At 37.2% G+C, this 22,983-nt stretch overlaps 1 protein-coding gene across 2 annotated transcripts in view; it reads left to right on the plus strand.

Moving 5' to 3' along the window:
• Positions 1-22,983, plus strand: part of Cpb2 (carboxypeptidase B2) — a 49,029-nt gene that overhangs the window by 24,002 nt on the left and 2,044 nt on the right. For both annotated transcript variants that reach the window (XM_015484300.2, XM_015484301.2), the window contains 5 exons: positions 1,033-1,137; positions 9,332-9,442; positions 10,614-10,707; positions 18,029-18,231; positions 20,699-20,786. In XM_015484300.2, the coding sequence (XP_015339786.2) occupies positions 1,033-1,137; positions 9,332-9,442; positions 10,614-10,707; positions 18,029-18,231; positions 20,699-20,786 (601 nt within the window). The remainder of the gene's footprint in view (positions 1-1,032; positions 1,138-9,331; positions 9,443-10,613; positions 10,708-18,028; positions 18,232-20,698; positions 20,787-22,983) is intronic.

Raw genomic sequence — 22,983 nt, forward strand, 5'->3', positions numbered from 1 at the left:
AAAAAAAAAAAAAACAAGTTGGAAAGGCATGCATCCAGGGTCTTTAGTCCTCTCTTACTTGACCAAGGATTTTACACAATGTGAGTCTGTAGGGTTCCTCCATATTTCCAATGAAGATAGAAAGATCAAGTAAGGCAACTAATCTGGGTAGTTCTGGATTTTCTTGACAGTACACAGATTGAATTAGCTGGGTAACTCTGTTTGACTATATGTTTTAACCTTTAGTGGCCATTTTACTTTCTCATTGGCTACCGTAGTTGCAGGTTACAAAAAACCCTCCTGGAGTGCTCCAGATGGGAACATTTAACTCTTATTTTCTTGTTCTGAAATTATAAGTCTACATCTTTGTTAGATTTTTACAACACTCTTTCCCTTTCACTCCATACCCCCCAAATTTTATATTGTAATTAATTTTTCAAATCGAATAAATTATGATTAATTTGGGAGGTGTTGTTGAGAACTCTTCTGAAGACATCCTTGAGAAAAGGTTGAGAATTCTAATTCCAGAGAGTTCGTAGCTTGTGCCCGTCTGCCGTGCTATCAATCTGAACAAAGCGCTGTCCCTTGACCTGTTGGTATCAGCTTATGTGAAGATAGATGTGTGCATCTTCCTGTGTGAAATGGAGAAATAGTTTACATGTGGAAAGTGTGCCCTCTAGGGACAATGGTGAGGGAGTTTCTTCCTTGGGTGAGTCTCTATGCCTCCAGCAAAAGGCTGCCCACTCAACACACCCTCCCTGATCTCTAAGGAAGCTTGAAGATATGGCCCCAAGTTACTCTTTCTCTGTCCTCTGCTTCCACACTTCCACATGCAGCTCTGCTAGGTAATGTGAGGCCAGGGGAATAAAATTTGCTTTAAATCAAGAGTTTGAGTTTCAATCCCCAGACCTGATTTGGTGTCATTACTGTGACCACTAGCTAACATCTCTTAATCTCTCTGGCTTTTAAATTTCCCTTGAAAATTATCTATTATCACTATAGAGGTGAAAGTTATCATACTGAAGCTTACATTTTTGGGGTTTCTTTGAGCAGGTTTCTGGAAAAGAACAAACAGCCAAAAATGCCATATGGATTGACTGTGGAATGCATGCCAGAGAATGGATCTCTCCTGCTTTCTGCTTGTGGTTCATCGGCTACGTAAGTCTTCCCGTCCCCTTATGCCAAGGTTTCTAAATATAGGTCCAAGATCACAGGTGTCAGAATCAACTGGGCTGTAAGTAAAATGCATTTTTCCAGATCACGTCCCAGAATTCGCGACTCAAAATCTGCAAGTGAGGCTTGAAAGCTAGGATGCTCCAAGCTTACCAAGTGACCTGTATGAACCTTCACTTTGAGAACTGTCATTTCAAGCATTTAAATCACCCTTAAGATTGTTGATCTTTTCCTTCCTACATTTTTATCCAGAGGTGAATATTAGAAAATAACTTAAAAAAATAGAATTCTGGTTGTATTGTTTACTAAGTAGAAGAAATGTCTGAAACAATTATCTAAGTCGGATCCCAATTTTTTTCCTCTTTTTTCTCTTTCTCATTCTCCTCCTCCTCCTCATCCTCCTCCTCTTCCTCCCCCTCCTCCTCCTCCTCCTCCCCCTCCTCCTCCTCCTCCTCCTTCTGTCTGAATTGTAATATGAATATCTTTTGCCACACTCTGCCCTAGAGAAGTGAGCATAAATCATACGCTCATAGGGCAGATAATATTTTTCCATATGTCATAATAGGGAATTATGTCCCTGATGAAGAGATTGGCATCAAAAAAAGCCATATATAGGGTTGGGGTTGTAGCTCAGTGGTATAGCACTTGCCTAGCATGTGTGAAGCACTGGGTTTGATTCTCAGCACCATATGTAAACAAATAAAGTAAAGGTCCATTGACAACTAAAATCAAAAATATTTTTAAAAAGACATATATACGACTAATAGTGTGCCAAAAAAGTAAAACACAGAATGAATATAATCTTCCATAATTAAAGTGAAATCTTCCAAATGAACAGTAAAACTTATGCTTCAAATTCTATAAAATAGATACGCTCGCCTATATTGATTTACACACAAGATCGTGACACTGGAAAATACATCAAAATATGTATCTTTCTGATTATTGTTATCACAGTCTTTGTGTTCACAAATACCAGTAACAGAAAATAGATGAGCTGAGAAATTAAGAGACTCCCACTGAGATCTGTCTTAACAAATGAGGTACATCAAAAAATAAAGCTATGCTGGGTGTGGTGATGCATGCCTATAATCCCAGCAGCTTGGGAGGCTGAGGTAGGAGGATTGCGAGTTCAAAGCTAGCTTCAGCAATATAGTAAGGCCCTAAGCAATTCAGTAAGGCCCTGTCTCTAAATAAAACATAAAAAAGGGCTGAGGATATGGCTCAGTGATTAAGTGCCCCTGGGTTCAATCTTAGTACCCACCCCCAAAATGTAAAGCTATTTCTGCCCCCACTGGATCTTAAAAAATGCCAACACCTTTACCCATGTTCACTTGCCTTAGCATCTTCCCTTCTGCACAGATGGTAACTGCAGTATCCCTGAGTCCACCAAGAACTTTCCAATCACCACTGGCACTACCTGGATCAAAGGATAATCTTGAGCCTCACCCAAATTAGGCAGTTTTAATGATGGGAGCAGTAATTAGTGGAGAGAGGTACAAGAAAGAGAGAAAAAACATTGATATTTTTATCCTATTGATGAATCTGAAAAGGGCTAGAAAGAAACTCTAATTCATGTTGGTAAAAATTATCCCTAATTGCTGCCTTTCTCAATATGATACCTTTCCTTCCTGTTACACATCCTAGCCTCTGCTCTACCCACTTGCTGAATCTTTGTAAGATTAACTTATTTATTCTGAAAATACTTATAAATTGACCATGAGAGGCTAGACCCTGGGGATACAACAGGGAACAAGATACAGCTCAATGATCTCACAGTCAAGTATTTTGCCATGACAGTATAATCCAGATTTTTATGGCCTATAGTCAATAAATTCTATTGACTGGACATTTAAGTAGTTTCATCCTAGCCTACCTCAAACTAATCCAGATCATCTGACAATGTTTTGACCATATCACAATGGTTCAAAACATTGTAGGAGGAAAAGTAAAATAAAATATTTGGCTTTAAGATTTTTAATAGCTTTTTACTTCTAAAAATCAGTAAGCTCAGAGGTGAACTGAAGTCTTAGCTTTTAAATCTCTCCCTTCCATAATTCAATAAAGGTTGCAAAAATCATATAGGCCAGGCTCAGTGAGGGTTGTAGAACACTTATGGAAACTTGAGGTGCATCATCTCTCTGTGTACCTCTAATTCATTCTCAGGAGGTCAAATTCAGATCCTTTCTATTTCTGCAGAGGTGGTGGTAGAGACTGGCAGGTGCATGTTTATAGTGTCACAGCCAAAACCCAGCACAAGGGCAGGGACATCATAGGAGCCCAGTGAATATGTGCTCAGTACTCTCTATACTAACTGGATTTTCTCACTACTAACCTCCCTCCAGACCTCTGCCATGGAGATCTCTCATCTAACCACACACCAGGTTGGCACTTCCAATATCAGGGACTTCATGAAATTCTCTCTTCCCCTCCTTATTTTTGCTGATGCATGACTTGCTAAGGTCACTACCTCAGCTCTACCAAGTCCAAGAGCTGTTCTTTCACACTATCAGGTGCCAAGTGGCCAGGAAGAGTGGGTCCACACTCCCATCCTAATGTCACCATTGTTTTCTTTCTCCCTTGAAGTTCAAAATCTGGTCACACCACCCTTAATTTTTCTTGTTGTTGCCATCTACTAGCTTCTAGATAATCCCCTGGAATCTGGTTTGTAGTTCTTAATTCCTCCCAAGCCCTTGCTGTCATTTTAAAATTTGAGTGTGAGATCCTTCTATCAACCCATCTTCTTGCCTCCTTGAATTCTTTCTGCATTACCAAACCTCCCCTCAACTCTGGTTTAGTGAATTTCTCCCAAGACCATCTTCTGAACATCAGAAAGAATGATCTCCCTGATCCTTATATCTACAATATGGCCCCAGACAGTGAAAAGGAAGAAGCCATTTAATCTGATTTAATTTCCTCTTCTGCTCCTCTTATTTCTTATAGGTGCTATGCATGCTTTTTTTTTAAAACTTTAGTAGATATCCTGCCCAAGAATATAGACATTTTTTCCAATTTATCACCTCCTTTCCAGTATTTTTTTAATAACTGTTTGGGGTCACATCACAAACCACTCACTCACCTGAATCCTCAATCCTTGCTCCTCCTCCCCTTCCTCTTAACCTGCTCTTCAGGAGTTTCAATCCTACACACCCCAGAATTAATTATCCTTCTTTTGAGCCATCTTGTATATCCTGGCATTTATTATAATACCTACAGCATTGCTGCTCTTTCTTTTCCAACTGTTAGCTTTTTGAAGGCAGAAACTACTCCTAAGGTCATTTTTGTGTGTTTCTATCATCCGGTATATTGTTTGGTGCACGTAATCAGCGCCCTACTACCCCTGTGGAATTTGATATTTCAATTACTGCTTTAGGTTTAGACCGAAATACAAACCTGGGGTCCAGAGGGTACCTAAATAGTACCTACTATTGAGTTAAGTGCTTCATTGCCATTGGACAAGTCTGAACAATGGCTATAGACATAGAAATTGAGTGAAGACTGAGGATGGCACTCCTTACTATATTTCTAATAGTAAAATATATCAACTGCTTATTTAAAATTTTTCCATGCACTGGATTCGATGTGCCTTTATGCACTGATCTATTCTCTGTGAAATGGTCATTGGTTATAGTGTTGGGAGGTGTTATTATTTTTTAGCACCACAGAAGAGACAAAGCTACAGCTCACCCTAGACAAGCGGAGTCCTCCTCTGCCACAGGTCCTGCTGATGGGAGTGACTGTCCCCCTTAGTCACTCACTCCCTCTTGTACTCATCTCTGGCAGCCTATCTTCATCTTTCTTCTTTCTCGTTAATAGCAGGATTGCCATTTCACTTATTACCTTCCTCGTTGGTAAAGCATACCTTCAACAAATATGTTGGGTGTCAGGTATAATTCCTTCAGCCGCCTACCTTATTAAGAGTGATCTGTTCTGTAGATGTAAAACTAATGGTACATATATACATAGAATACTATGAGAAAACACTGGCTAATGTATGCTTGGAGAACTCTTTAATATTCCGATGCAAGTTGATAGTAAACAATTTTATTAGCACTGGGGAATGATATTGGACAAATTACAGTCTTATATTGTGTGCATGTATGAATATGTAACAATAAATCATACCATTAAGTACAACCATAATACACCAATAAAAATATGGAAAAAATAAAATAATATATACTGTGATTGCCAGTGAAGAGGGGAATTATTTTTAGATATATGAATATGTTCAAGTTACCTGAAATGTTATTTTAAAAATCATGTCTTTAACCATAGTTGAGATTACTAAGAATCATACATTTTGTAGCATTTTATAGGTTACATTACTTTAGTGGCACAATCAGATTATTCATATTTTCGAAGTAAAAATAATTGGGAAAATGTCAAATCTGGAAATATTTTAAAAAGCAATAACATTATTCACAGTTAAGAATTTTTTTTAATTCCTCTGTCTGTATATAATTCTGTCCTTAATCTCTAGAATGCTAGAAAAGGAACACAGGTTTGGCCATTCACCAAGTTCACTCCAATTTTTTCCCCTTTAACTAGGTCAGGAAAATATCCGAAGTCCCAAGAATGCTGTAAAACCACTCAGCTTCTCTGTTCAGGTCAACCTTGTATCAGGGCCCATCTCTCCTCCAACAGCATCGAGAAGTCCTCTCGTTACACGCCTCCCTCTGTCTTTCCTTTCAGCCATACCTCTCCCCTGAGATCCTTACTATTGCAGCTCAGATCATCACCAGTTCCCACTTGCTTTGGATCCTCATCTCTGAATGTACACCTAGACAGGACTACCACCTCCCTGGATAAGGCCTATGAGTGGGATCCAAAAAGACATCCATGTGCCAAGGAATGAGGTTGGACCCTTACATCACATCTTATATAATAATTAACTCAAAATGCATCAGAAACCAAAATGTAAATACTAAAAACATAAAACCCATAGAAGAAAACTCTTGGAAGTAAATCTTTATGACCTTGGATTAGGCAATGATTTATTAGAGATGACACAGGAAGCATAGCCACACACATGCACACACAGACATACAAAAAGATGAGACTTTACCAAAATCAAAAGCTTCTGAGTTTTTCAAAGGACACCATTCAGAATATCAAAAAACAATTCACAGAATGGGAGAAAAAATTTGCTAACTATAGATGTGATAAAAGAATTATACTCAAAATATTTAAAGAGTTCTTCCAAATGAGCAATAAAAGACAACCCAATTTAAAAATGGGCAAAGAATCTGAATAGAGAAGAAGAGAGGCAAATGGCCAATTAAAATGGTACACAAAGAGATGCTCAATATCATTAGTCATTAGAAAAATGCAAATCCAAGCCACAACGAATTACCACATCAAACTTACTAGTATGGCTAAAATAAAAAAGACAGATGAAAACAATTGGTACATAATAACAAAAAGTAGGAAAATTGTAATGCTTGTTGATTGTTGTTGGGATTGTAAAATAGTGCTGCTACTTTAGAAAACAGTTTGGAAATTCATCAAAAGGTTAAGTATAGAATTATCATATGTATACGTGAGGTAACTAGACACATTAGTTTACAAACATTAGTAAGAATACCATTCATAATAGTCAAAAAGTGGAGACAACTCAAATGTGCATGAACTTATGAGAGACAAACAAAATGTGGTAGAATGTTGTCTTAGCTTTTTTGTCACTGTGACCAAAAGTTCTGACAAGAACTATTAAAGGAGAAGTTTTGGGGGGACACCTCATATGTAAACCATAATACATCATTCAGCATTGATAAGAAATGAAATATTGGGGCTGGGATTGTGGCTCAACAGTAGAGTCCTAGCACAAGCGGGACCCGGGTTCAATCCTCAGTACCACATAATAATAAAGGCATTATGTTGTGCATCTACACCTAAAAAATAAATATTAAAAAAAATTTTTTAAAAAGAAATGATATTGATTCATGCTACATTTTACATGAATCTTGAAAATATTACACTAAGCAAAAGAAGCCACACACAAAAAGCTACATATTTTATTCTATATGAAATGTCCAAAACAGGCAAATCCACACAAAACGATGACTAGTTTTTGCCAAAGGCTAGAGTTGTGGAAGGAGTAGAAAAGAGAATGATTTCTAATATGCATGGATTTTTTTTTTTTTGAGTATCAGGGATTGAACTTATTCAACCACTGAGCCACATCCCCAACCCTATTTTGTGTTTTATTTAGAAACAGGGTCTCACTGAATTGCTTAACCCCTCGCCTTTGCTGAGGCTGGCTTTGAACTTGCCATACTCCTCCTTCAGCCTCCCAAGCTGCTGGGATTACAGGCGGGCACCATTGTGTCCTGCACATGGATTGTTTTGTGGAAGGGTGGGGATAAAAATGTTCTGAATCAAATACTGGTGATGGTTGTATAACTATGTGAATATACTAAAAACCACTGAATTTCACACTTTTAAACAGTGAATTTTTCTGGTATGTCAATGTATTACAATAATTGCTTTAAGGAAAAATAGCTTCCCCTACTCCTGGGATGGCAACTGCAGCTACACATGAAGGCAGGGCTTGGTGCCCACAGTACAGAGTATTTCAGCCCTCACTCTCCCATTGTCTAGAGCCTGCCTAAACAGAAAGAAATTCCAGGGCCAACCCTGATCATCTCTCAGAGCTGAACTTTTTGCTGAAAGACTCATCCAAACAATGGTAAAGGTAGAAAAATAAAGAGAGCAATGCAAATAAAGAAATCCACCATCCCACATCTATTATAAATTCAGCAAACATTGAAAAATTAAAATGACAAATACATTTTAAAATTACATTGGAAAGTCATAGACTCTCCTGATATTGTTCTAAGGATAAATGCTACATTCCTGCAGAAAAATGACACCAAGAAAAATTTACAAATTTGTAACGCAAACATTTATTTAACTGCTTGCTTAACTATTTAAAAAATGGCTTTCTCATTCTCTATATTTCCTTTCCTTTTATTCAGCTCCTATTTCTGGCCTGTAGTAGAGTAAAACAATAACAACTTGTATTTTTTTCTTTCCTTTCTCTCATGTTTCATAAATAATTATCCTGGCAAAAATTTGTAATGACTCTTGTAATTATTAAATGGAAACATGGGTATAGCATTCTAAATATTTAAAGGGGAAACAGTTTTTGCTATAGCTAAGGTAGGATTTAAAAATCTTTGTCAATAATGAAAAAAGCATTTCTTACCAATATATCTGTTTTTTTGTTGCTGTTGTTTTTGTGGTGCTGGGGACTGAACCCAGGGCCTGGGGCATGTGAGGCAAAGACACTAACAACTGAGCTATATCTCCAGCCCTCTTATCAATATCTTTTATAAAGTTTAAGGAAACAATTATAAACAGAACCACAAGTTAAAATGGAGCAATGTTGCCACGATGAAAAATTTAAGACAAAAATTTGCACAAGTTGAATTTATTTAACCAGGCAGAACTTGTCTCTGTGGGTCTCCTGCCTATATATTTGGTCACTTGGAATGGACTTTGTGTATGCCCTTGGATCATGCTGAAATATATGACTTGAAACTGGGTATGAGTCTAAAACAAAGGAACATGGTTCAGAGGATATATATATTAGGAACTGAGATTGAGTGCCTAGGAAAACTATCACTGATTTAAAAACAATTCTAGCATTCAACTTCACACCAAATTCTAAGGACAATGTAGAAAATACTATCTAATCAGGTGGGGGAACAAGACAAGATTAGTATACGTACTGATTAATATGAATTATCAAAAGAGGAGCTGAACTGAATTTAGGTTTTTTTGCTTTGTCAAGGGATTTAATAAATACTTATTTCTGTTTTTTGAAGGAAAGTTTAAAGAATGTATGGATTAAAGACTGGGGATATATTTTGGTGGTAGCATGTACAAGCCTCTGGGTTAGATCCCCAGTACTGCAAATAAACTAATTAGTTAATTAATGAAAAAAAAGTATTGTTCTATTTTCTGCCTCCATTAAATAGGAAGACTATATGCAGGGCATTTACCACCACTAATTCAGTCCTTTTAATGAATACTCTTCCCAAAAGTTAAATCTGCAAATTGAAACATGCCAAATGATTTTTTTAAAAAATAAAAGAAAATCACATATAAAAGTAGACTTAAATTTAGAAGAACTTAAATGAGATGTTATTAAATGGGTTTAATTAATTTGTAGGTAACTCAGTTCTATGAAAAAGAAAAGCTGTATACCAATCTTCTGAGACACGTGGATTTCTACATTATGCCAGTAATTAATGTGGATGGTTATGACTACACGTGGAAAAAGGTAGGTGAAAGTGAAGAAAGCAAAACGTGCCTGGGATATGAGAATTACAGGTTGAATTATTCATAGAAAATTCCTTAATCTTAGCATAAGGGTCTTATTATGAAAAATAATAATTTCTATTATGGAAAATTTTAAATATAAATAAAAATGAACATAATTACATAGTAACCTCTTATGTATTCATTACACAGCTTCAATTTACAGTCAACTCCTGTTAGTTACCTTTTCATCACTGAGAAAAGATACCTGAGACAATCAAATTAAAAGAAGGAAAAGTTTATTTGGGCTCCTGGTTTCAGTCCATGGTCACTTGGCTTTGTTGCTGTGGGGCCTGTATCAAGGCAGAACATCATGGTGGTACATATGGTGGGCAAGGTTGCTTACCTCATAGTGACTGGGAAGCAAAGAGTGAGCAAGAGGAGACCTGGAATCCCAACATCCCCTTCCAGGCATTCACTCAATGCCTTGACTTCCTTCACTAGGCCCCACCTCCTGAAGCCTCCACCAATCCCAATCGTCCCCCAGGTTGGGAACCAAGCCTATCACACATGGAACACAGCAGGACAATTAGGATCCAAACCCTAACACAACTCATGGCCAACTTTGTATTATCTGTATCCACCATCCAATTTTACCTTCCTCTTATTATTCAAAGCAAATCCCAGACACCATATCACTTCATTAATACATATTTCAGCATGCATTTAAATAAGAAAAAGACTAATTAACACACATATCAAAAAGGGAGAGCATTGAAACTCAAGACTCAGACTTAGGAGTTGAGACACAGTTAAAATATTTTGCTTTTCTTTGAAGGAACTCAAAATCAGTCTGTGTGTAAAATTAATTTAAAGGAAACAAGATTAAACAAGAAGGTTTATAAGCAGCTTAGTGGAAACAAATGAAAAAAATTCTTTTTGTACAGGTCAAAATTCATCAAATGTGACCATCTTGTTTGGTTCAAACGGAACTAGTTGGAGTGAACCTGACTGAGACCTGGATAAGATGGGGGTTATGTCAGGGGAGGCTGCAGAGGCAGCATCAGGATGATGGACAGAGGTGTGGGGGTGGCGGAGGGAAACCCAACCCTGGCCCTTGGGCTTCATAAGTCCTGTCTTTCCTTGAGCTGCAAACACCACCTTGGTTATCTGTTCCTGTTTCGTTTCCTTAGAATCGAATGTGGAGAAAGAACCGTTCTTCCCATGAGAACAACCGTTGTATTGGAACAGACCTGAATAGAAACTTTGCTTCCAAACACTGGTGTGGTAAGTTACTTGCCTATTGCTGGTATTGTCTCTTCATTAAGAGGGCGAGAAAGGCCTAGGAATTCCAACTAATTACAGAGGAGTCCCATATGAAATGGGGAATAATTTAAATAATAAGCTTTTGAGGTAAATGTAATACTATGAATGTTGACTAGAATCAGCAAATCAACTTTGCTCTTTCCTCCTTGATGTTTCTTCATCTTTAAGGTAAAGGGAGGTAGGACCACTTCTTTAAGGTCCCTTCTGGCTTCAGAATTCCAAGATTCTATTATCTTAGAATCAAGGAAGTGACTGTTGAAGATCGTTCCTTAGTAAATAAATAACTTAGGCTATCACAGACCTGGGGTGGCAGTAGGACTTCTTCTTTTCAATTGTGCTGGTAAACATTTAGCTTCTATTATAGTGTTTGAAAACATTTTCCTTTTTTTTTTTTCACTATTCAGTTTCTTAAATTCTTTTATGAATAATTCTTTTATGAATATTAGCAAGAAGCTAATAGCAAGTAATTAAAAATAATGCAAAAAGTAATATAAAAAGATAAGCGCAGTGGGAATCTATCATTCTTTGATTTGAATGAGCTAAAATGCTCAGTGACTATTGATTTGAAGATTTGAGAACAATCTGTGCTCAGGGAGGTAGGCATTAGTTCATCTTTTTTTTTTTTCTTGTAGTATTACTAATGCTATAAAACAAAGCTAAATTGAACATTGAGCTTAAATCAATGTAGTTTTGAAAATGGGTACACATGGCTCTGTAGGGACAAGCTATTGCACCCAGAGAAACATCCTCATTTTCCCACATTTTTGCACAATGCAGTATGTGATTGTATGTATTTCCTTCAAAAGAAGTAAAAATTTGTGATGTTGAACTTCACCAGTGCCCCAGAGCACATGTGGCAGCCTCACTACACAGCACTCACCTTGCTCCTTCACTTCCTTGCCTTTCTAGGTTAGAACTCTTGGAGGGCGGGGCCATCACCTTTTACCTAGCAAGATGCTTGGTATGTGAAGGGCTCCCACAGAATATTGCTTTAATGAGCCTGTGGAAGCATTTAGTTGCCCTGGGAATTCCATATGCAGGAGGAACACAGGAAGGAGTAGTTAATCCTGATGTGGGCATGAGAGAACCAGCCACTCAGTGTGTCCCACTAAGAGCCATCCTTGGGATTGCCAAAGAAGAGTGTTCACAGAGGCCCAAAGTCTGCTGTAGCATTGATAACTGTACAGGGACTCAAACAGCAGTTGCTCATGTAAAAAATAATCCAAGTAAACAGAGGGTTATTAAGTGCCAAGCAGTTCACATATATTTACCTCCTGGATTTAACTAGCATAGATAGACTTTAAAAGTGAAGTTTTGTCCTAGTCCTTTCTATGTTGCTAATAACAACAATTTATGGACTGGGAAAGTTATAAAAAGAAGAGATGTTCATTTTTGGCTCATTGAGGTTGAGTTCAAGGGGTCACATCTGATGATGATCTTCTTGGTAGCATAGTTCCGAAGCAGCACAGAGCATCACACGGCAAGAGACAGTGAGTCCCGGAGAAATGTAGCCAAAATGGATTCTACAAGAAGCCCACTTTCAAGATAACCCATTCATGAGAACAAAACCCTCCTCACTTTTTAAAGGTCCTACCTCTTAATATCTTATGTGAGGATTAGATTCCAACTGGATTTCAAAAGGAACAGACTAATTTAAACCACAGCCAGTCCCTTGTTCAAGGACACATATCAAATAAGTGAGAGCTAGGATATAAACCTAGGCTGATTGGATTTTTCAAAATTCTTCTAAGTCAATCTCTCTTCAATCATTTCGCTTTCAGAACTTCCTATTTTACCTCCAAACTCTTTGCATGCTCAGTTGTACTTTTCACATTGAAGTCAGTGTCCTCTTGTTTGAATAACCAGACAGTCAAAATATATTCTGTTATTGTCTTCAAGAAAGATCTCAGTCTCCTTTTAGGCAGGCTGTGGTTTTACTACATTACACAAGAGTTAAAAGCAGAAATAGCAAGCAGTAAACATATAAGCAAGAGTTCCCAATACAACAAAAAGCACCAATATCTCTTCAGTGCTATGCAAACAAGACTGTGAGAAAGAATTAAATTTCATCTCTTCCTTGCCCCTACAATCAGAATGTGCCTATATGGTACTTTACTTAAAAGATCATGCCATGAAACTAACAGGAAGTGACATATCAAGACTACCTATTCATTTTTATGCTCATTTTATTTTTCTCTATTAAAAGTGTGTGTGTGTGTGTGTGTTGGAGATGGGGTAGTGGGTAGGTTGCTGGGAGGTGTCTTAGTCTAATAGGGCTGCTGGAACAAAACCCCATAGACTGGGTGACTGTGTCATCTCACAGTTCTGGAGGATAGAAGACCAAGATCAAGGTGCCGGCAGAGTGGGTTTCTCCTGAGGTCTCCCTCTGGCTTGAAGATGGCCATATTCTTGCTGTATCCTCAGATGGCCTTTCTTTGTGCAAGTACCTATTTGGTGTCTCTTTCCCTCTCTCTGTTCTTTTAAGGGCACCAGTCATGTTGGATTGGGGCCTCACTCTTAGAACTTTCATTTAACCTTATTACCTTGGAGATCCTATCTCTGAACACAGTTACATTAGGGGTTACAACCTCAACATATGAATTCTGGGAAAACAATTCAGTCCATATACAGGAGATGTGAAGAGCTGTGTCAAACTTAGTAATACAGCACCATTCATTTTCGAAAATATTGAGTTAAACTACAAAGTTTTTGTACAATGGGAATCTTTTATTTCTTTTGTTATGTTTTTAAAAATTATTCTTATTGTCGTAAAATATGTAACATAAAGTTTGCCATTGTAAATTTTTTAAATTGTACAATTTAGTGGTATTAATTACACTCACAATGTTGTGCAACCACCATTACTTTTTTCAAAACTATTTCTATTTCCTAAATAGAAATTCTATAATATTTAAGCAATATTTCTTCATTCTCAACCCTCCCCCCAACTCTGGTAATTTCACTTTCTGTCTCTATGAAGTAACTTAGCTTAGATATTTCAGAGTGTTCTTGATTCCATGTTTATTGATCAAAGAAATATTTGAGCTTGAAGGGATCTGGTAGCCAAGTGCCTCAAGGTACAGATGAGATGTAATGGTTTGCCCAGATTAACATGGCTGCTTTAGAGCAAAATAGTCTCATACTCAAGTTTCCTGATTCTTTAGGGCTCTTTCCACTAAAATATTTGAAATGTCTAGAATGATAGTCACAGAATAAGAGACTGAAGATTACTATCCGGTGTAAACCAAAAAAATATATACATAAGTTTAAAATAAAAACAAAGGGTTTCATTTGAGTGTGGAATAGATTTACAAATTGGGAAATCAGTTTAGTGCTCCACCTAGGGAAGATGGTCTTGGGTTTTTATAACAGAGAAGTGGAAATTGCAGTTTAGCATTCTTTGGGTAAAATAAGCAGGATTGACACAAGTTTGGTGGTTGGAAATGGATGATAATTAGGATTTTTATACATTTTGTAAGTCCATTGAAATGTCCAGCTCAGGAGGCAATCTGGCCAATCTCATATTTCTCAAACCTTGCAAGGTATTAGATTTCAGAAAATTGTTCCACCAGGTTGACTCAGTTCCCAGCATGAAGCTGATGTGTGACAGTCTGTCCTGTCAGCAAGTCTCTAAGGCCCAGAAAAGGATTTTCCTCTCTATTTGACCACTCTTTAGCCATTTTGATTTTTATGTTACCACCAGTATAGTAGCTGCTAATCAGGTCTGTCTACTGAGCCTTGTCTAGATTGACACATGTGGTGAGTATGAAATTCACAGTGGAATTCAAAGGCTTAGTACAAGAATATTTCGTGAATGACTTTTACATTGATTTAAAGTGGTGAAGGCTTTATACACATAGCATTCAAGAATTATAAAACTAACTTAATTTTAACTATTTCTTTTGACTCTCCTTACAGTGGCTATTTGAAAATTTAAGATAAATATGGGATTTGCATTATATTTCTGTTGAACAGTCTTAGACTGAGGATTTATATTAGGGGACTGTGTCTCTTTTCAATGTTTTTATGTCTTCTCCAACCTCCATTCCAAATAAATAATCTTTATTCTGTATTTCTGTGTACCAGGAAAAAATGGACAGGGATATTTAAAGGTAACTGAACTATCAAAAATGATTTAACCAATCAAAACAAATAAAAATGCCTAGAAAATCTATTTTTTTTAACCATTTTTTTTTATTTTTTAATTTTTTATTGTTGGCTGTTCAAAACATTACATAGTTCTTGATATATCATATTTCACACTTTGATTCAAGTGGGTTATGAGCTCCCATTTTTACCCCATATACAGATTGCAGAATCACATCAGTTACACATCCATTGATTTACATATTGCCATACTAGTGTCTGTTGTGTTCTGCTGCCTTTCCTATCCTCTACTATCCCCCCTCCCCTCCCCTCCCCTCCCCTCTTCTCTCTCTGCCCCCTCTACTGACATTCATTTGTCCCCCTTGTATTATTTTTCCCTTTCCCCTCACTTCCTCTTGTATGTACTTTTGTATAACTCTGAGGGTCTCCTTCCATTTCCATGCAATTTCCCTTCTCTCTCCCTTTCCCTCCCACCTCTCATCCCTGTTTAATGTTAATCTTCTTCTCATGCTCTTCGACCCTACTCTGTTCTTAGTTACTCTCCTTATATCAAAGAAGACATTTGGCATTTGTTTTTTAGGGATTGGCTAGCTTCACTTAGCATAATCTGCTCTAATGCCATCCATTTCCCTGCAAATTCTATGATTTTGTCATTTTTTAATGCAGAGTAATACTCCATTGTGTATAAATGCCACATTTTTTTTATCCATTCGTCTATTGAAGGGCATCTAGGTTGGTTCCACAGTCTTGCTATTGTGAATTGTGCTGCTATGAACATCGATGTAGCAGTGTCCCTGTAGCATGCTCTTTTTAGGTCTTTAGGGAATAGACCGAGAAGGGGAATAGCTGGGTCAAATGGTGGCTCCATTCCCAGCTTTCCAAGAAATCTCCATACTGCTTTCCAAATTGGCTGCACCAATTTGCAGTCCCACCAGCAATGTACAAGTGTACCCTTTTCCCCACATCCTCGCCAGCACTTGTTGTTGTTTGACTTCATAATGGCTGCCAATCTTACTGGAGTGAGATGGTATCTTAGGGTGGTTTTGATTTGCATTTCTCTGACTGCTAGAGATGGTGAGCATTTTTTCATGTACTTGTTGATTGATTGTATGTCCTCCTCTGAGAAGTGTCTGTTCAGGTCCTTGGCCCATTTGTTGATTGGGTTGTTTGTTCTCTTATTGTCTAATTTTTTGAGTTCTTTGTATACTCTGGATATTAGGGCTCTATCTGAAGTGTGAGGAGTAAAGATTTGTTCCCAGGGTGTAGGCTCCCTATTTACCTCTCTTATTGTTTCTTTTGCTGAGAAAAAACTTTTTAGTTTGAGTAAGTCCCATTTGTTGATTCTAGTTATTAACTTTTGTGCTATGGGTGTCCTATTGAGGAATTTGGAGCCCGACCCCACAGTATGTAGATCGTAGCCAACTTTTTCTTCTATCAGACGGTGCGTCTCTGATTTGATATCAAGCTCCTTGATCCATTTTGAATTAACTTTTGTGCATGGCGAGAGAAAGGGATTCAGTTTCATTTTGTTGCATATGGATTTCCAGTTAGAAAATCTATTTTTTAATAAAAATAAATAAAATACTTGGAAAGGACTTGGATGTTCAGCCCATTTCCTTGTGGGGAAAATGCTTAAGGTTGTTTTTATTTCAAATAACAAGAAGAAAGCAGAACATGCTCACATTAAAAAGGAAGACTCTGCAGGAACGTTGGAGTAGCTCATGGAACCTGATGGCAGAAACGCAGCTGGACTCACATGTAGACAGGAACTGGCCTTGGAGCGCTGTAGGGCAGCCAAGTGATCCCTCCCTCTCCCCATTTCATCTCTGTGGTGCACACTGGCTTTTTTGGGGTCCCAATCCATGGTGATGATGATGATGATGATGACGACGACGACGATAATGATAGCAATGATACATAGCAGCAGTTATGGAACACAGACCATATGTATGCAGTTCACTTAAACCTCATTCAATACTCGTTAATTTTTCAGATAAGAAAATAGAGGCATAGATAGGCTTAAAATGACTACCCAAGGCCATATGACTCCTGAATGGGAAAGTCAAGAGTAGAACCAAGTAACTGGATGCTTAACAACATGTGTCAGAGCCTCTTATGGTGAACAATGGTTACCACCAATAGTGTCAAGTTTACATCTCCTACTACAGTAACAGTGTATACTTTATAGGGTCGCTGTGAGGATCAAATTAGACATTCCATAAATCTTAGCACAATTTTTGACACTTAGCATGTGCTCTTTGGGTGTAAGTTGGTAATATGACTATTGTTATCTTCTAATTTGTTCAAGAAAGAAGATGGACTGAGACTAGAATCTTAGTCTTGATTTCAGGTTATCATAGGAGGGATTCAAATTGGCACACACAAGTTTAAGACCTAATTCTGGGACCTCAACTGTTCTCAACTGGGAATTATTCTTTGGGTCAGATGTGGTTCCCTAGAGCTCCACACCTGTGAATTAGGGACAGAGGGAGGAGTGTTGAACTGATGTGTACTTTATTTTCTTAAAGGAATGAATAAACATTATCCTTGCATCAAATACTAGCATCCCATTTTATTTATGAACCATGTTAGCAAGGTAAAAGTGACACACAAGGCAGACTTGCATATTGAGTTCCCAAGGGAGGCTATTCTTTAGTGGCTTATACTGCTTAACAATTTCTCAACTGCAAATATCAGACAAACTGAGATTAAAGAAAATGCAATTTATGTTTCTTCACATAACCAGAAGCTTGGAAGCAGGACTGACATCTCTGAGACCTTTCCTTGTGGCTTTCTCAAGTTTGCAAGATGGCTGCCCCCAAGCAGCAAGGGAGACAGGATCTGGGAATGACACTTAGAAGATCTGCTGTGAGGGCATGTAAATATTTGGTTTGAAAAGGCCTTTTTGAACAACATTTACTAGACACAAGAAATATGTTCCTTCCAGAGCTCTCCCTAATCCATTTATCTTTTTTTGTTGTTGTTCTTTTTAGATATGCATGACTCTACAAAGTAGAGTGTACTTTGACCAATTATACATATATGGAATATAACTTACCTAATCCATTGATCTGAATTTGCTGCACCACAGATATTATAACACATTGTCAGGGCAACCCAAATGACAGTAGAATGGACATCCCCTTAAAATTCCTCTTTATCAATTTTACTACAGAGGAAGGTGCCTCAAGTTTTTCGTGCTCTGAAACCTACTGTGGACTTTATCCTGAGTCTGAACCAGAAGTGAAGGCAGTGGCTGATTTCTTGAGGAGAAATATCAACCATATTAAAGCTTACATTAGTATGCATTCATATGCCCAGCAGATACTATATCCATATTCCTATAATAGAAGCAAAAGTAAAGATCATGAGGAACTGGTAAGTGCTATTTAATGATTTTTTTTCTCATTAGTATTTCAAAAATAAAATAACACTTAGTTAAAGAGTCAGAAACTGTGGGGAAATTTTTCTCCTTTAGAGGACAAACAGGTATATGATTTTATGTCAAGGTTTAACTCATCAAGAGTTGCCCTGGGGTCAGGGCTCATAAAAGGGAAGATAAAGAAGATAAAGAGGGAAGATAAATAACTGGCCTTACTAGGAGGTCATGAACTTCATTCAAGCAGATAGCTTCCCTAAGAAAACATCAAATTCCTTGAAGGTCAGGGCAGCCTTACTCTAACCTGGACTGATCTGCTTTTGAAGTCATATAAGCAAACACAAGAGTCTATGGAATTGTGGTAGCGCATTGGGGTCACTAGTTTCCTAGGACAGTCCACCATAGATTAAGTCCCAGAACTACAGTCATTATTTTAGTATTAGCAGTGGAAATAATTTACACACTGACCTCCTAATGCCCAAAGTTGTGGTGCTATTAAAGAAACTCCAATGTCTGTGTTGAGGCAAGGGTCTGTTTTTTTTTTTTTCAAAAATTTTTTAGTTGTAGTTGGACACAATGCTTTTATTTTATTTATTTTTATGTGGTTCTGAGGATTGAACGCAGCGCCTCGCATGTGGCTAAGCAAGCGCTCTACCGCTGAGCCCCAGCCCCCAGCCCCAAGAGTCTGGTTTTTTGGAATGCAGTAGAAAAAATTCAAAAAGGACCCACACAGGCTGCTATCCTCTTGCCACTCTGTGATCCCAGATGCTCCTTGTTTGGGATGATGGCAAAGGATGCAAAGATTCTTGGTGGATTGTGGCTACATTTAATCAATTCCTCATTGTAGAGGATTTGCAGACAGTAGAGTATAATGGCATTAATATTGTCTGATCTTGTTGGGCATAGTGGCGGACACCTATAATCCCTAGTATCTCAGGAGGATTAGGCAGAAGGATTGTGAGTTCAAAGCCAGCCTCAGCAACATAGGAAGGCCCTAAGCAACTCAGTGAGACCCTGTCTTTAAATAAAATATATTTGATACTCGAGCTTTCCTAATTTCTTCTTTTTCCCAAGTAGCTAGGACCACAGGCATGTGCCACCATGTCTGGCTCTTGTGATTTCCTTTTTTCCTCTCAAAGGCAAAATTTAAGGTAGTCTTTACTAGTATTACCTTTGAAGAACTTAAAGGGTATCATGATTTGGAAGAAACTGACTTGCCTTATTTTTGCATTATTATTAGTACAGATATTTGTTGAGAGTTGTTATGTATACGATGCTGTATTCAATAGACATTCAAAGAAGCATTTGGTAAGACTGCCCTTTAGGATAATTCCACGTGATCAGGGAGCTTGGTCTTAAGTAAATATCACAAATATCTATACCCTTGGCACAGGTAGCAGAACTTATTGATTACTGGGAGAGCAGGAGGTGGCCCTAATTCATTTAGAGAGGAGTGCTGAAATATGTGACAGGATAAAATAGCCCCAGTTCTTGAAGAATTTGCAGTCTATTAAGGAGTGACTTCCTGTAAAGAAACAGGAAATAAAAATGCCACTTAAGTCAAGGAACAGGTACCATTTCAGCCAGGCATTAAAAGAGGAGTTCTATAGAAGGACCTTCCACACAGAGAACATGGTGTTTCCCACAGGAAGAATGTTTAGGGTGCTGCTAGGGTGCAGGCATGGAGGGTGGCACCATCGGGAAGTAAAAGAGGTCAACTTGCAAAGGAGTTTTAATAATAGAATCAATTAGTATTTTGTCATGTAGACAATTAGTTTACATCAAATGTAATTTTTGAACAAAGGAATGTCACAATATAATATCCAATGATGTTCCTCTGGTGATAGTGAAACACATAATGTTAGTCCCAATGCTAGTTCAGAAAAGATGGGGGTTAAGTGGAAACTTCAGAAAAGATCTTTGTAAATTGGAACCAAGTATAGTCAAGAGGACTTGTCATTATCCTGTTCCATCTTGGGGGCATAATCCTTTTTGCTTGATGAGTCTTTGGAAGTCACTAAACATTTTATACAAGAAGAAAATAAGAGGTTTTGTAAAGAGTGAGAAGTAACTCATGCATGCAGTGGGCATGTGAATGTTTAGAGAAATTAGATTTAAAATTTGATGATAATTTTGTCTAGGAATGGAATAACTACAAGCCCATGAATATATTGTTCATTTCATATAATAAATGAATTCCTGAAAAGTTATGTGAAAATTATTTTTATGCAAATTAAATCAAATTTGCAGTGCATTGGAAGATAAGTTCACCCAGTTGTGATTGCCATGAAGTGGAAAACGTGTTTTAGTTGTTGCATTATTCTCCTTATTTTTCCTTTTTGGACAAATTCATACTTTTTGTATAAACACTTTGATTCAATTAACATGATTGTGTTTTTAGAAACTTCTACTTGTCCCGTTTCAAAGTTTCACATGAACTGAAATTCCATATCCTATTGCTTCTAGTCTCTGGTGGCCAGTGAAGCAGTTCGAGCTATTGAGAGTATTAATAAAAATACCAGGTATACACATGGCAGTGGCTCAGAGAATTTATGTAAGTATTTCTTCCTAAAATTTTGGAGAACTGTGAGGTACTAAAGAAATCTGTGTTCAGTTTTTCTGTGTAGGTTTAATTTTTCCAAATTGAATCTTTACAATACTTAGAAATAGAAGTGGAATAGCTGTGACAGTACTAACAAGCTGTATTAATAAATGATCACAGCAAAAAGAAGCCAAAATGATATTTAAAGAATTATGCTTATAACCATAGAATAGGAATTATAGAATTGGCACCATACTAATTAAATAAAGGAAAAAAGGTCATAAAGGATTGAAAGAATGTATAAGATGCCCAGGGCCATTACATAAGGTTGTGCATGTTGAACATTATACAAATAGGAGATGCCATTTATCATAGATGTTTTTTCATAATAGCTTATATTCAAGAGTATAACACATATCACACTACAGTTGAATGCTTTTTGATTAATTTCTGCTGGAAGATATTTATTGAGAGACTCTATTGTACCCACCATGGGATTACAGAAAATAATTTTTCCTTTTTAAAAATTTTTTTTGTTGTAGATGGACACAATACCTTTATTTTATTTTTTATTTTTATGTGGTTCTGGGGATTTAACCTAGTGTATCACATGTGCTAGGCAAGTGCTCTACCACTGAGTCACAAACCCAGCTTTGATTTTTCCCTTTTGAAGCTGGAAGGTAGATGGCATAAGATGAACAGAAAATAAATATGTAACCAGGTATTAGCAAACTATATACATCCTGAAGTTCAAATCTAGCCTACTGCTTATTTTTATAAAAATTGTGAGCTAAGAATTATTTCCTGTTTTTTAAATTATTTTAAGAATCAAAAGAAAAATACAATTTTTGACACAAGAAAATTATGTGAAATTCATATTTGTGGGTATAAGTAAGTATACTGGAATATCATCATGGTCATTCATTTATATACTGAGTATGAGGGCTTCCATGACTGCAGAGCTGAGTAATTATAACAGGGACCACGTGGCTCACAAAACCTAAAATATGTAACATCTGTTCCTTTACAGAAAAGGTTTGCCAGCCCCTAGTGTAAATAAATGGTAAAATATAGTGTAATTTCATAAAGTGCTTTGAAGAAAATAAAATAGGCTTATAGGTTTGAGAATGACTGTAGATAATAGACCCTACTTAGCTCAAGTGGCCTGGGAAGGTTCCTCTCTACAGGAGACATTTCTGGGAGAACTACCTAGTAAATGGCCACTAAATAAAGGAGAGTGATGTCCAGGGAGGGGAAATGACAAGGTCTTGACATAATATATTCAAAGCCCTAGAGTTTCCTTTAACAAGCATGATGTGTGACAGGATAAAACCAATCACATTTGTATATTTTCAGTAAGTTGCTTGAGCACCAGATGCCCTATTAGTGGGAAGTCCCAGAATCTCCTACTTTCTCTACCCCAGACTATCAGGCACATTGGTCGACATGGTATCTCTGTCCCATGGTGTCAATGGTTTATTGCTGACTTTACAACCTAGACCCATGCCCTTGCCTTGTTACAGAGGAATCCCAGTTATCTTCACAATTCAAAGCTTTCTTGGTTCCCATCTTCTTCTCTATTATTGTTCCCCATAGCATTAACTACAGTGCCTTGAGTTTGAAGAAGCTTATAGAGCAGCCTTCTGTTATGCTGACATCAGTCTGTCTCCACATATTTATTCACCCAGGATTCATCTATACATATGTGTGTGTAAGCACAGGGGAATGGCAGGAAGAAAAAATGTCAGATGTTGGTCATGGTTATCAGAAATGTGTTGAAGGAAGGAATGCATCTATGCTTTTTTAAATTAATATACTCTTCAGTTAATCCCATAGTTTATCCAACTATAGATAGAAAGAGACAAGGATCATCATTTTTGCATATTATACAATTGTTTATCTGAAAAACTAGAAAATTAAACAATAATATTAGTAAATAAAAGTGGTAAGTATGGTGACTGATTACTAATGAAATATACACAAATCTAGAACTTTACTTATAAGAACAATCAGAAAATAAAATGGGGATGTAGCTTGGTGATAGAGCACTTGCCTAGCCTGCATGAGGCCCTGGGTTCAATCCCTAACACCTAAAAAAAAAAAAGAAAGTAAAAAAGATCTGACTGTATGTATGTACACACACATACACATACACATGCACATATAAATTCATACTATATATAAGAATTTATTGTTAGGTATATATGTG

This window comes from Marmota marmota, unplaced genomic scaffold (genome assembly GCF_001458135.2).
Source record: "Marmota marmota marmota unplaced genomic scaffold, marMar, whole genome shotgun sequence".
NCBI lineage: Eukaryota > Metazoa > Chordata > Mammalia > Rodentia > Sciuridae > Marmota > Marmota marmota.